General features: G+C 38.6%; 1 protein-coding gene across 1 annotated transcript in view; it reads left to right on the forward strand.

The window, feature by feature from the left end:
* Nucleotides 1–1,116: 1,116 nt before the first annotated feature.
* SPHKAP (SPHK1 interactor, AKAP domain containing) overlaps nucleotides 1,117–15,923 on the forward strand; it is a 50,144-nt gene continuing 35,337 nt past the window's right edge. Inside the window, 2 exon segments of the mRNA XM_068406989.1 lie at nucleotides 1,117–1,200; nucleotides 5,107–5,217. Coding sequence (XP_068263090.1) covers nucleotides 1,117–1,200; nucleotides 5,107–5,217 — 195 coding nt within the window.

Raw genomic sequence — 15,923 nt, forward strand, 5'->3', positions numbered from 1 at the left:
TCCTCTTAACATATTGGCTTAAGCTCCAATGAAGGTGACTTATGAAAATGCATTTTGGTTTTTAATTGAGCATACCAGGAAATTGCACATGGTCTGTTATCCCGTTGGAACTGATGAAACATATTAGGTAAGCCATAGCAACCTGGTCACTTGTTATGGTCTATCACAACGTGTTCCACATATTCTCATACATAACTTGCAACAAATTAAAAGCACTCTAGAGACCTAATTTGTGAAGCAGAACTTGATTGTGTAGGGTAATCTTTCCCTAGTACATTTCTGGAGAAATAGCCCTTTAGCACTGTGTGGTCTTTAATCACGACCACGTTGTGTCCGGAGAGAGAAGCTTCACTAAGCTTGCAACAATTTGATTACTATATGGAGGGAGATCTTACAAGAGTGTCCTGAACTATTGCAAAAGAGAAGTGTGAGAGGTGGTACCAGCCCTGCACACAAATAACTTGGCTGGGCGAGCTTGTTTTTATGGTTTTGTATTTCACATCTGCACAGTCCCAAAGTAAATACAGTTGTGTTGTGTACAACTGACTCACAAAACAGAGTATGTGCATGACTTACCTTTGTTCTAAACCTATAGCGTATCAAGCTATTCCCTCCAGATCAGGGAATTCAGCCACTCCTGTTGTGTTTTTTAGATTTTAATTGCTACCCCCTTTACTGCTAGCCAGGCAGGTAAAAATGCAGTAAACATTTCTTTTGTCTACCAAGCTGAATTGGTGCAGCAAGTATTTCATTTGCTGCTCCAAGCTGCCCGCTTATGAAAGCAAGCTAGTACCACTTTTTACAGTGTCATTCAAGACAGGCGGATATGACTATATACAGCTATATACTGTCCTCTAGTCTTCAAATGACATTGGTCTGCTGTGTTATATCCCAAGTACGTAGCTCAGGAGTGTCTTCCAAAAAGGGAAAATTAAGGTAATAAACAGGCTGGTAACATCAGCTAGGAGAGTATAGACAGCTTCTTGTAATCTAAGTTACATCTCTTTACTGAACTGTATTTTGGTATCATTTGAGTTATCTATGTAGCTGAGTCACTGGAAAGGTTTTTGGGGGTTTGTTTCTTTTTTGTTCTTCAGCAACTTTGAATCTCCACTGATGCATGAAGTCCCAGAGCACCAGGGCAGCAGCACAGACAGTTCGGCAAGCAGTTTGGGAAGCTCTGTCACAGCATGTAAGAAGGTAACTTCTAAGTATATATTATATTCAAAGACAGATATATCCCAGGTTATAGCTTTGCTTTTTAGCTTTTGTCTTCATTGGGGAATAAAAACTTTAACTGATACCTAAAAAAGAAAAGGACTAACACAGAAAAATAAATTCTGGGTGCTGTTATGGTATCTTACAATTTTGTCTGCCTGGTCTATACTTGTCTGGTCCCAAAATATATTATACATATATAAGAGAGAAACTCCCCCTGAACATTTCTATTTTCCCTCATTATCTGACAACATGAAATAAAAGCATTGCATAGCATGCATACCTTCAGGACTCTTCTTCAGTAGGTGGCAAGTTTCTGGGACCCAGCCTGAGGGTCCAGAGCTTTGCCTTTCTCAGAACAATACAATGGAGGGTCCTTCATGAAACAGCTTTTCTGCCTTTCCTAGTATCTGACTGGAAGCGTTTCAGAAACCCAGGAGGTAGTAAAGATTTGACTGTTGCTGGTTTTATTGCCTCAAAATGGGTTTATATGTAGTTATTTAATTTAGAGGATGGGGGGGGAGCGGTGCCTGTGTGTGTATGTATGTCATTAGGAGGAGTCAGATGTGACTGATATTATTTTATGCATAGGTAATTTCAGTACAACTGAGAATACACAGGTGAAGACCATGGATGCTTCCTTTTATTCCTCCTCCCCAGAGCCAGATTATGGCAGTACAGTCCGAGGGAAGAGAGCACTACCAAAGACCCATTGAGAAGGACAGGCCATCTTTCATCTCTCACTTTGCAATAACCCTCAGAGCTCTACTGTCTCCCACAGGCATAATTCTACAGCTCATAAGAAAGCATTTGTTCTAACACAGATATGTTATAAAACTTCACAGTTCATTCAGTTTTCCCATAATTCTTTTCTTTTCCTTCTGCTAGTAATAATAATGCTTTCCTTTTTTTTTTTTTCAAAATAACAAAAAATACATATTTTATATATCTAAGCAGTGAGGGAGAAAGGTAAAACAGTAAAAGATAAAGATCTATTTTCCTCATCCTGAAAACCACACAGTGGCTGGGGGGGGAGTATTGTCTGTCTACATAAAATTTATTAAATTTAAAATCATTGATATAAAAAGAACTCAATAGACTGATGCATATGCTGGGACTGGGCTTCTCCTGATCACCCCAAGATGGCTAAAATACAAAGTGTCAATATTTCATTCGATCAAAGGGTTTGTTTATTTGCAAAAGAATACCTGATTTTTAAAAAATGCTGCTAACTGTAATGGGAATCTTCTTATAGGCAAAAACAGGCAGAAAATCCATTGTGTGGGAGAACATCTTAAATTTTCATTTAATCTCAGAGTTGTCTATTTTATGTAAAACGGAAGTACAGTGGCACAGCACTGAGAAGTGCCACCAGTGCGTTTACGAATGCTCCCAGCTCTGTCACCTTCAGAAGCACCACTGTTTTAAAGGCAAGCTTTTACCACATGATTTAGAGCTGCTTCACCTGTCTGATCCCTTACATTTGAACTTTTCATTGTAACATGAGTCAATTTTATGATTGTCGGCACACTGAAAGAAGTGATTCACTTTGCCAATACTTCTGACAAACATCAGGTTATTTTGGGCTTCTTTACAGCATTGTCACAGAATGTGTTACCGTTCTTTTTTTGTGTGGAAAAGGATAAAGAAGTACCAAAAATAGGCCATTACCTTCTCTTTTAGCTACAGTGATTTTTAAGTTGGATGTGTACTTGGTGGTGGAGTGAAACACTATGGGTTCCTGCTGCAAGGGAACAATCTAAACAGTTGACTCGCAGGTTTGAGTAATTGCATTTGGCATGAATGGCTCCTGTCAGGAACCGTATGAGATGTGGCCTGTTACTACAGAGACCAATCTGAACAAATGCAGAAGATGTGCCCCTTGATATCTCATCTGATTCTGTATGTCCCACTTTCATATTTTTTTGATGAGTAGTAATTAACCAAAGCAATTAAGATGATCAGCCATGAAGACGCAGATGTTTCATTTGTGGAGCAGAGCCTTTTTAATGTTGTCTTGGTTATAGATATTTACTGTATTTTAATGTCTTATGATCTAAATCAGGGAGCAGGAAGCTGTTACACTAAAGTCGTATGCAATATTTTCCTCTGGGAAAGAGTTACTTTTCTAAGCCACACTCTGCTAGAGGCTGATTTAGTTCATTGATTCACAACACACTGAGTAATGCTGACAGCTGAGTCTCTAGATGAGAGTGGAAAACTTTTTTTTTTAGAACCATGAATTACTGCTGATTTCACATTTAGGGCATGATGCAAATTCATCCTGAATTATTTTTTGAGTGTGATGATCCTGCTCCAAACCAGATATACAGCAGTATAGTGTATGCAGCTGTTACATATAAGTATGGTCAATGAATCAAGTTCTGCTTTCAATTGTACCATTGCAAATCAGAAGCAACCTCGCTGAATTCAGCAAAATTGCTAACAATGTATGTCAGTGGGACTGGCCCAGAACTTGTCTTAATTAGGTAGGAATGAAGAGAAGTACAAGATAAGAGGAGGAAGTTTTGGCAAGTGATACTGTTTGCCTTAAAAGTGCAGGCTATATAAAAGAAGGATGCTGACTGACAGCTGAAGTAGTAGAGGTTTAGGTTTCCTATCCTTTGGTACAGACCAGCTCAGTATATTTTGAAAATATGCTTAAATGCAAAAATGGCAATCAGAATGTACTGGTAAAGTTACATCTCTGAGGAATACCAGTTCTCACATTGCATCTGGTTAATTAGCCCTGTTAATTTAGGCCAGCTCCTTCAAGCTTATACACTTTTGATCATCACAGTCATACGTTATTTTACTATAAGGACTTCAGTATATTCCTTTAAAAGCATGACTATCCCACCAAGTTTATTTTTTTCCAGGTAGAGCAACAGATTTCTATTTTAAGGTATCATTATTAAAATAAAAGGCTAAAGAGCTAAAGTACAGCCTATTTCCACATAATTTCAAGAAGTACAAATAAAATATACATCCATTTCACAAACATACTTCTTAACATTACTGGCTGGGTTAGACAATAAGCCGTATAAAATGTTCTGTAAGTAGCATCATTATTGCAGCTATTCTTTTCCTGCTGTTGCCTAGTTATTTTAAAAATACTAAGGGTCCCTCTTTTTCATGGAAGAATATTAGTACAGAGGCAGCAAGTAAGGAATTCAGCTCAGTCTAAGCATCAGACTTGGAAAACTGGCTTTGCCTCTTTATAGTCTATAGATATCTGTAGCTCCCCCCCGCCCCAGTTTTTGTTAGAGCAAAGCTTGTGGCCTGAGCTGTAGGACTGAGTCAACATAGAGAGATTAAACACGAAGTTTTGGTCTTAGGGTACTGACTGAGCTCTGTACTCATTACAGCAGGCCTTAAGTATTTTAGCTCCTCAGAAAGCAGAAAAATGTGTTTAAGAAAGAGTTTGTAGCCTAGGCTGTCCCAGAAATGAGGCTGCTGGGAGAATGAAGAGTACTGATCTATTGTGGAGAGAGATACAGTAAATCATAAAAGCTTCAAGTTTGTGCACTCTGGTATAATTAAATAATTAGTTTTCCCAACATCTATGTTTATCACTTTAACACAGAACAAAACTCCTAGCAATATTTTCCAATAAAAATGTTGGGTCTAGGCATCTCCTTCAAGTATCTCCAAGGACTTTCAGTTCTGAAAGAAAACAGACTAATACTTTATGGGATATATAAATCATTTCATTTAAGGTGCATTAACTGTACAGATCCAAAGGAACAGGGGTCCCAGTCTTGCCCCCCAAAAATTGTGTAGGCAAGATTTCCTTTGAGTTACAAAAAATGGAGTTCAGGCCCCCAAAGCACAGTAAGACTGAGTAAATTTTAAATTTTTTTAAACTATTTTAATCTATTTTAACAGATTCTCCGCAGTAACAGTCTGCTGGAATCAACAGACTACTGGCTGCAGAATCAGAGGACGCCATGCCAAATTGGCTTTCTGGAAGACAAGTCAGAAAGCAACTGTGCCTCAGTAAGTAATCACTGTAACCTCCTCAGGGGAAAAGTCCATTGAGAGTTATTTGGGTAGGGTGCGGAGCCAACCACAGTACATGTTAAATTAAAAAAAGTCAATGACTGACACTGAAATTATAGCAATCTGTCTATAGTTTGTCTAATTTGCAGCTTTATATTAAAAGCAAACATACAAGGCAAAAATGCATACAGATTTCTATACAGAGCACATTGATAAAGATTACTGCAGAGGTTTCCCCACATTTGGCCTTTGGACTTTGTGGCCCTCTGTATTTTTTTATGTTCATAATCTGCGACTGACAAGAGAGAAAAATAAGCCAAGGAGGAAATTATTCCAAACCATAACTTGTTAAGTGGCAGGTTGGAAAGAGCAGATGTTTAAAAGGCTGTTCAGTGTTCTTGAAAGCATAGAGATACAATTAAAGAGAAAACTCTTTCTATATTAGATGAAGAGAATCTGCTAAAGAACTCAAACAGAATTATTTTACATTTGAAATGAAATTTAAATCTCACTGTTGTGGTTTATAATGCAATTAAGAACAGCTTTTGGTTAAGGGTGTACACGAAGAAATAGGAGTTGTTATGTTGCTCTACACACTATCTACATGAAACTGGAAGGAAGTATGTTGCTATGATTGTAACAGTTTTTTATTTGATGAAGGACTTGGGAGAGCAGATCCTTCCTCAGAACTCCATATGATTGCTACTCCCTGGCCCCAGCGAGCCAACAAGGGCTTTAGAAAAGAGCAGTTTTATCTCAGGCGAAATTTGTCTGAGTTTTATCTCAGCACTGCTTGTGCTGCACACAACCCGAAGACCAGCTGAGGGCTGTCATGGATTCTGCTGTGATTCCCTCAAGGACATGGACATTTCAGCTCTAGCTGATGAACCCAGACACCTGCTGTCAAGAAACTGAATCTCCATCCCATGGTGGCCATGACTCCAGGCTTTGTGTCTTGCCTGGGGGTGATGCAGCATGCTCGAGAACAGCAGGAGTGATACAACAGTGTAATTGCAGCAGTTAAAAGTTAGGAATAGGGTCAAAGGTTATAGGGCTCAATTCACTGTCATGCCGTCCACTGGACTATCAGTTTCTACAAGACAGAGTGAGCAAAATACACAACCTAATCAGAGTGTGCTAGTAAGCAACTATACAAGGTATGAGGTGAGGAACTAAACAGACTCCTGTGTCTATTTTGGATGATGCTGAGTGAAACACGGAAGGGGATATTACGGAGTAATGTTTAGTGGTACTGATTTGCTATATTCCCAAAACTAGAGAGACAGCAGTTTCCTGTTCTTTGAGCATTCTGCATGTATTCTCCCAGGCAAAAGGGTCACAGTATTAGGAAGTACAAACATTGTTCAATTGCAGCTGAAATGCTGTCACTTGAACAGGATCCTGAATACATTCTTAACCAGAACGGGGTCATCAGGCAGGTAATCAGTGGTGTCCTTGTTGTTTGATATAGGAAAGGATTGCTTTTAATGCAACAAACACTGACCACAGTCACTTGGGTTTACTATTTAGTATTTCATATCCTAAAAAAAGGCTTATTTTCTCAGAGGAAATGATTACTCCAAATAATAATATAAAAATGAATTATGACTTGCTTTTTGATATGTTGAGCTTTGACTTTATTCCTCATGTTTCTTTGAGTTTTACAGGAAATTATATCTATCTCTGATAGCATGGAGCTACTGAGAAAAGATAGCTTGTTAAAGCAAGACTATACTCAGATTTGATTTAAAAATACCCAGTGTAGCTGCTTGATACACACTTTTCCTCTTGAAAGCACAGATCAAGTTTTAACTAGCACTGGTCAGTCACCTTGTAGGGAAAATAAGCATTACTCTTACCATCCTGCTGATGTGAGAGAAGAGGCAGAAGTACTGAAATGACTTTTCATTACAATCCCAAAAGGAGATTCTGAGATAAGGGGCTCCAGCAATTCACAGACCCAAATCTCACGTAAGCTGAATGCCCACAATTTTCCCTGGCAAGGTCATGCAAGGTGATAATTTTCTTTTAATCCCCTCTTTGTCAAAGAAAAGACAAACAAGACAAAGCTCTTCCCTAGGAAAACAGCTTGTGTTACTACAGTGTGATGGTGTAGTTCTGCTTGTAGGCAGAGGGTGGGCTCTGTGCTCCGTGAGGCTTCCAGGATACAGAACTGCCCCACAGTTCCTAATGCCATCCTAAACTAGAAGACCCTGACTGACCCCTTTCTTACATGGGAGGAGTATTAGGATATGCTTTGAAACAAGGTCTGCCAAACCATTTTCTCCCATTGCCTACTCTTTGCATAGTGTGCATACAGGGCAGCCAGCTTTCCCTGTATGGCTTTCTGAACACAGTGCCAACTCTACACACACAAGTTGTTTTGCAATTTTCAAAGCAATACTTTAGTACCTAGTTGATTCTGCAATTTACAGTTATCACTATAGAAGAAAGAGATTATATTGAAAGAATTTTGTATTAACAAGATTGAAGTGGAATGTACAATAATATATTGAGTGAAATTAAAATATTGTATAGAGAGAGCATTAATTTAGAAGCTAAGAAGTTAAATATTATTTTGGAACATTGCTGTTCACATCAAGAGAAAAGGTATTTGGTGGCCTGGAAGCTTACTTCTTGATCTGTCCCTGTGAGTTATGCTTTTGAGTTACTGTTAAATAGTTATTCATGAACTGTTAGAAGCAGAACTGGAGTTTTGTTCATATTCCTGGTTAATTTATTCTGAGTGGTAGTATAGTAAAGAATTTTAATTTGGGTGCCTAAAAAGTTGCACAACTAATGTAAATACAAGCAGTAAACTAGAAAACTTTGACGTTAGTCATCAAGCTTGATATGTGGATCAGAGTGTAAGCACGTATATTTTTTTTTCAGAATTGCTCTCCTCACCTTAGATATGTGGGTGGTTCATTTGGCTGTGCACAGTACATGAGCAAACCAGGGAACAGGAATACTTAACCACTGTGCAAGGATTAAGCATTAGTTCAGTATCATACTCTGAACCCGCAAAGCATTTCATCCTGAGCCCTTTCCAGTGACTGGCACTAGACAAGCAGAAGCTGCAGGAAATGAGGAGGAGAAGGATATGAACATGGAATAGTTTCCCCAGCTTGGCAATTAACAAGCAGCCAGACTGCCCTTAGCAGAAAATATGCTTCTCTTTCATGTGGAAGATTTTATAAATTGCTGTTGCCAGTGGTACCAGAGATGTTTTAATCAAACTGCCTTTGAAAAGTTGTCATTAGGTTTGTAGAAGGAAAAAAGAAATCTCCAAATGTACTATATCATTAATGGTTGCTTTTCCCAAAGATAGCTGGTAATACATTTAGCTATAGTGTTCAGTTTTCATTTGGAAGAGTTTCATGTTTAGTTTGTAAGAGATCTATTCTTACTGTAACTGTAAATGCACAAGACCATATGAACATAGCTTTCATAAATGTTATCTTCATTATGTCCTGTTACAGATTAGCACAGTTAGTACAAGTAAAATAGACTCATGGCTGTCCTACATATGCTCACCAAGTATACTAACATTGATTTTTTAAAACACTGAACATTTAACTCAGTTATAGCAGACTACTTTTTCAAAGAGAAGGGTTTTTTTAAGCAGAACAGGCATTCTGGTACATGTAACAGTCCATTCATTTCCAAACTGGTTAATGAAAATGTAGCCATTATCATATGAAAACAGTAAATTGTTTTAGAGGAACAGTATTTCATATTTGCTTGAGTTGGAAATCTTCTCCTGAGCTCTGAAATTGTTATTTCAAATTCTGGTACCCTAGCATAATAGGGACACACCCTAGCGTGTCCATATTTAATCCAATGTTTCTGGTCATCTGCAAGGACGAACAATAAAATCATAGGGAGAAATAATAGCAAGATGGGGTGTCTGTTCTCCATTTTTATGCCAACTTAGTGGTATGTTGGTGAGTGTCTATGAAAAGAAGTGTTATATGTATAGCGAGTGATTATGATGTGAACAGAGTTTTTAAAGATTGTCTTGTCCTAACTTCCTTTTCTACTTCCTGTACATACTATTTTTGGTCCTAATTCTCTGTGTTTACATTTAGGAAATCAGATAGATACACTGGGAATGAGTCCAGGGGGGACAGGGCTAACGTCTGAGGTTATAGGGCTTTTTTAGGGACTTCCCACAGAGGCTAGTCAGGAAGGGGCAGCTGAAAGAGACTTCTGTGTGCTTGAAGTAAAGGCACAGTGGGAGAGAGTGAAAGTAAATCCTAAGTACCAGCACTGTTTGTTTTCATTTCTGTACTGGAATAAAACATCCTACCAGCTCGCTTTAAAACATCCCTGGGTTGAAGTGTGCTACCCTCCTTATTTCAGGTGACCCTATCTGATTTTGCCATGCTGTCTGCTTAAAAACATTAAAATCCCTCAAAGAACTACTTCTACACAGTTTTCTGAGTGTTATTTTTCCTCTTCAGAGAATATTTGAGTAATTGCTAAACATTACATTAAACTTAGTTCAATTAACAACGCATACTGTTAGCAGCAGTTTACTGTCTACAGATTAGAATACATAGTTTCATGCTAGTATCATAATTAGCTAGCATAAATTTTAAAGGTAGTTTAATTATGGAAGTCTTTTGTTTGTTTCCACTGAATGAGAACTTAATCAAAATCAAAATTCACCTAACAGAATAAAATACATGGATTCATGAGACATAATCATTCATAAGCTGCATACAGTGACTTACAAATGCAATGAAAATATCTGTGACATTCTTCTTACCCCATGGAGAGACCTCATAAAATAAATGTAGTTTCACATAAATATATATACCTTTGTCCACTCTGTTATTGCCAACTATCTTTCTCTGGACCTATATCAAATGTTCCCTGCTTTGGACATGCTTTTAAGCAAACCTTATTTGAAAAGAAAAAACTGATAGATACTTTGTCCCTACTTTCCCTCCAAAGATCTAGATTATTTAATTACCAGTGCTGAACATTTGCGGTTGGCTTATGTTAGTACAAGTTAAGAAATTTAAATTCTTCCTTAATTAGATGATTTATAGTTTCTTCTAGCACTGGACTCTCCTAAAGTGCAAAGTCTTAATCTTGCACACAGAAGAGTAATTTGTGATTCTTCTTAGCAGTTCCTAAGATTTGACGTTTTTCTTTTCAATGCCTGTGCAGTAAGCATGAACATGATTAAGGTGGTATTGCCATGCTGCTGATGATGTATCTTAATTATCTTGTAGGAATTCTTAATGAAGAGAGTTATTTAGAAAAAAAGTAGGATACAAAACAAAACCAAAAAAAAAAAAAAAAGATGGTATTATAGTCCTGCAAGACATTTTGCATTCATTTACCTCAAGATGCATAGATCATAGCAGTGAATTTTCCGGAAACTCTAGACTTTCCAGACTTTTATGCTCTATACCAAGTAACAGATAGAAAAGACATTAGAAATTATATTTGCACTGAAAAAAAGATTTTCTGTCAAAATGGACCCAGACTCCAATAATCTCCCCACAAAATGTGACATCATGCCCTCTCCCTCTTCACATGACCATCTTGTCCCGACACGGAGGCTGGGAAGCAGGCCTTCCCGCGCCACACAGCCCAACAAGGAATTGCACTTGAGAACCACTGATCTAGGAAAATACACCCTACCCTTCCCTTCCCAAGCAGTGTGCCTCCATGTGAGGGGTAATGGGATTTCCAGACTTTGGCAGAAATGCTGCAAACCTGTTGTCAATATCTTGGAGAAGTAGAAACACAAACTTTACACCATTAAATGGCAGTGATAGATATGGAAGGTAGAAAATATCTGCTTTTCAGTTAAAGCAAAGCAATAAAAAACAGTGCTCATTTCTTACTATAGCATAACAAGACACCACTTTTTAAAGAATTAGGATGTGTCAAGGGCTTTAAAGCTCATTTCAAAATCATTACATGTCTCCTTATAGCTGAAAAAAACTCCTGGCTTTGCAGGCAGATGGGCGAGAGAACAGTTTCAATAAAGGGTTTAAAGATTTGAAACATTCTTCAAATAGTCCAGTAACTTTTCCACTTGCAAGTATACCTACTCTGTAACAACATAAATGCTCACACCAGAATACTCCATACAAGTATGCATCTAATGTAGACTATATGCACAAACATCCGCAGTTGTATATTGGTTAGATCCAGCCCCAGGGAGCAGCAGGAACACATGGCCAGAGTAGAGGGAAAGGGGAAGGACAGCAGCCTTCAGTCAAATTCAGTCTTGTTAAAGTACCCTCTCATCTAATTGTTGTCTGCTTTTATCTGACCCCGTGCCGTTTGCACTTTTTCTCCAAGTGGACTGATGAGTGCTGGTGGTAGCACAAAGGAGAGTGGAGGACAACATGACTAGGGAAGTGGGGATGGTGGGGACAGTAACCAGCAACTGGGTGGGCTTATGCCACAGGGAAGAACCCTAATCCATCTGCAGCACAGGAGGAGGAAGGATGGCAGCTTGGGGTTGTTAGCTGAGTACAGAAGACCATACCCAGTTTAGGAGACAGACATTAGCATCTCAGGGAAAGGAAGCAATGCTTAAATTAGTGAAGGGTGGCAAAGCTGTTGCTCTGGTGAGAAATAAAACAGATTGTTAAGAAGGCAAACAGGTGATGTAATTATGGATCACATTGTCTATAATCTCTCTGTTTACTTAGATAATGAAGAATGTCATTTTGCCATCATAGCAGATGGATTTTCAGAACTGGCTGCTTACCTTGCTACTGCATAGCTTTGCTGTCCTAAGCAGCTACCTAACCATTGTCAAGTTTATTGCAGTTTGGCCATCAAGCTTTTCAACAGATTCATGAGGAAGTTAAGGATGCCATTATGAGCTAATCTGAGCTGGTCAAATCAGGGCTTCTGTGGTCTCACCTGCTCCTCCAGTCCCTACTTCATCTTTTTTTACTGCCCTGGCATTTGTACAAATGTGCAGTTAAGTCGGTTCATAGAGAAAAGTAACTGTGAAATTAAGAAATTCATTTTTCTGGCCAATTCTTCCTTGAATCATCTCACCATATTGTCAGACAAATGCCAGTGCTCACTCAAGTGATGGAACAAAAACATCCAGGAAACAGCTCCCACAAATTAATTCAAACTGAATGGTAACATATGCAGAAAGGGAGAATCCTTGGCAAGGTGTATTTTAAGGGGAAAAAAGAGAGCAGCCTTCAGTTGAATTAAAGTAGATTGAGTGGTTTTCATTCATTTCTTCACCCAAGTCTTTTTAAGAATTTGACACTACATATCTTTAGATGTTTAGGTACACATATACAGATTTATATTTTACATCAGCCTTTTATGCTAGAATTACTTCCAGGTAACTTGCTAACAACAGTGCGGACACTGGGTCAGAGTGTTGAAATCTAAGCACTGGGACATTTTGTCTCTCTTAATCAGGGCCCCTATCTCCAGTATGTTCTCCAGAGTCTCCAAAGAATGAAAGCATGCCCTTACTGAAGGGTAGAGATTTAGTCTTCCAGAAGTTCAGAAAGGAGGGTATTTCTTCCCAGGATTGGTAGTAGTCAACAAGGCTCTTTATACAGCCAAGTAGGGAAGTGCAATCTTGAATCTCAAAGGAGGGGTTTTCTGTTTGTTGGGTTTTTTTAATCAAAACCATATGCATGTTCCTGAATAATGACCATACATAGCTGAAACAACTGTTTTGTTTTAGTGTTTGAATGAAGATTTACACTTCCTAGTAAACATAGCAAAACCCTATTTGTCTGCATAAAATAGACAGACCTACATACTAAGGTGTTTGCCCTCCCTCATGAGGGTGCATGCACACCCTCAGCAGTATGTCATATAGACAGGGGATACAAGAGTGTTTATTTTACCTTTCACTCAGTAATTACTCAACCATCTTCAAGAACAGCATTGTCTCTTTCAGAAATCAAAATCCATCTGTTGCTTTTCAAATCTAAGCCATAATTACTAGAGGTGTTTTAGTTTCAAGTCCCATCTTCCTATTCAGCCTGACGGTACCTTAATTATATCCTGACAAGGAGCAGGAATCAACAGCTGCAGGCTAAATTGTGGCATTGAGTCTTAGTCCTTTCTCAGGCATGTGTGGGTGTTCATGCTGCTGTGATAAGGAGTTGTACCTTCCAGAGAACCCCTCTTGCTTGCACAGGGAAATAAGAAACCCTCCTCTTCACCAATTACTCTCTGCCTTATGGAGCCCAGTGCAGGCAGACTGAGCACTAGTGTAAAAGACCACTGAAAGGATTACTTGTATAATCAGTAAAATATGTTTCTCTTTTTGCTCTTGTACATACCTGGCTCTGAAAAATATATCTTCACATATGAGCTAATGTTAAGGCAGAAATTAAATATGCCCTTAAAGGTTTTTATTTCTACATTTTCAGTACCGCACATGTATTTCATACAGCAGCCAAAATCTGCCTCATGAATTTCAGGGTGGGGAATATTGACCACAGATTTTATCCTCTTTCCTTGTAACTTCAGACTTTGACACTTTTTAATCTTCTGTCTAGATCTGTCATCTTCTTTCCTGTCCCTCTGTGATACTCTCATACAGCAGTGTTTTCCTACCTGTATTTAAGGGAACCGTATGCTTAGCCTTAGTCTGACAAGGCTATAAATAAACACCGGAAGGATCAAGCGTGGTATTGCAGCTGTGTCCCCTTCAGCATTTCACACTGGCATATTCTCAGTGCCTCCATGGTCTGCTTTATCAAGAAATGGGATTCTTGTGCTACCTCCAGAGTGGACGTCTGTAACTGCTTGCTGCTGTTATAACCACAGGCTCCCTCTAACATGAATTGCAGTGTGAGGCTTATAGAAATTTTTTAAACATTAAGTATACAGGGCACTGGAGAAAGCAGATGGTGCATGTGGCATAAATATTTATTGGCATATTTTCTTTAAGTCATAAGTGACAATTAATTACATCAAACCCAAAGGAACAAGCCTTAATGGGAAGAAAATATTCACAGCTGTTTTTGAAGCAATGGATTATGAAGAGATGACTTGGAATGATTCATTAATGAGTCCAGCCATTGAAATAGGGATCGTCTCTAAAATATCAAGACCTATAAATCCACCAAGTCATTTGAGATATGCACCTTCTGAAGGGTAATTGGGACTAAATTTCAGACACATTACTGCTAAAAATGCTGGAGGGAGAGCAGCATAACTCATCCTTCTGACAACATACAATGTGTACCTGAAAAAGAATTGTGGCTGGGCTGGGGGGACACAAGAAAGTCATGTCATCACCTTATTTAGGTGAACTAGAGTAACTCACAGAAGATAATATATAATGAGTTGTCTGCTTTTGGAAACGCTCCATTAGGGCTTGCAAGGGGAGTGGTTGGAAACCTCATCTGCATGGTAGATAGCAGATGTGCAGCTCATGGGAGAGATTTTTACATAGAATCTGAAAGGAGTAATGTGATTTTTGTGGCTGTCCTAATGAAAATACAGGGCAAGAAGGGGAATAATACTTTCCCCACTCACAGCGAGAAAGGAAAATTGTCACTCTATAATCATGTAAAGGACTATACAATAGAAGGAAGGGCCAGACTTGGCTTCAAGTTGATGTTTCCCCAACCTGCCCTGCATCCTGTTGAAATTCTGGGCAGAGAAACTGTCAGTAGAATGCCATGGTCCTACTTTGACAAGGATGGATTTTTTGATGGATTGCAGTAGCCTTATCTCACTTCGGTGAGATAAGGAAGGTACCACTGTATGGCCGCAGGATACGTGTCATGAAGCCTTTTGAGTTATTTAGGTTACAGTGCAGAAGGTGTGCCTGAGCTTCTTCATACTCTGGGGTTATCACTTGTAAATTCTCCCACCTGTGTAATACTGCTGCCTCATACTTCCATTCGTGTACATCCTTTTGCAAGCAGCTATGTGGCATATCTAGTACTTCCAAACTAATATTTTTATTTCTACATTTCAGAGCTGGTTCCTCTGCCAGAATAATTTTGGCAAGCATGGAAATTAATGTGAGACAAGCATTGCATCCAAGTGTTGATGCATAATTAGCTCTGTCTTCCAGAAGATGCTTTTTTATTCTGAGTCACTATCAGGCTATTCCAAACACCTCATATAAGACATATTCCAACTCAAGATCCTCTTTAACCACTTAGATATAAAGGATCAAATTCTACCATGTGTGGAGGAGAGAGCTACATCTCTTGTACCATTCCTCGTCTCCTATCTACCAAAAAGTTGAGCTATGCATATTAGTTATAACTGTTAATGATTCCAAAAAGAAGTGATGAGAGCCAACGGCAGGGAAAATAAGTCACCAAAATTTAGTCAGTGGGGTAAAGGAAATTGTGACCTAAAAGCAAATAACTGCAACATAAAAGCAACAACTGGTAATTTTCAGATTCCTTATTTTTTTATGAAATATCTCAGATCTCTACAAAAAGGAAATATCAATCCTTGTAACACATCCTTCTTCAGTAGGCATTTATCTCTCTGCTCAGAGAAGGGAGACACTTGGGAATTACCTGATTACATTCTTCCATCCTATGACAGCACACCAATTCAATAGCAAGGCAGGAAACAAAATCCTGCCTGCTACCCAGTGGTAGAGTAATAGGAGGCTAAATAATAGTAATAAAAAAAAAAAGAAAGGTGGGAGAACACTCTCTAGAATATTACCTGACACTGAATAAATTTCAGCTAGCAGT

Source organism: Nyctibius grandis, chromosome 8 (assembly GCF_013368605.1).
Source record: "Nyctibius grandis isolate bNycGra1 chromosome 8, bNycGra1.pri, whole genome shotgun sequence".
Lineage (NCBI taxonomy): Eukaryota > Metazoa > Chordata > Aves > Nyctibiiformes > Nyctibiidae > Nyctibius > Nyctibius grandis.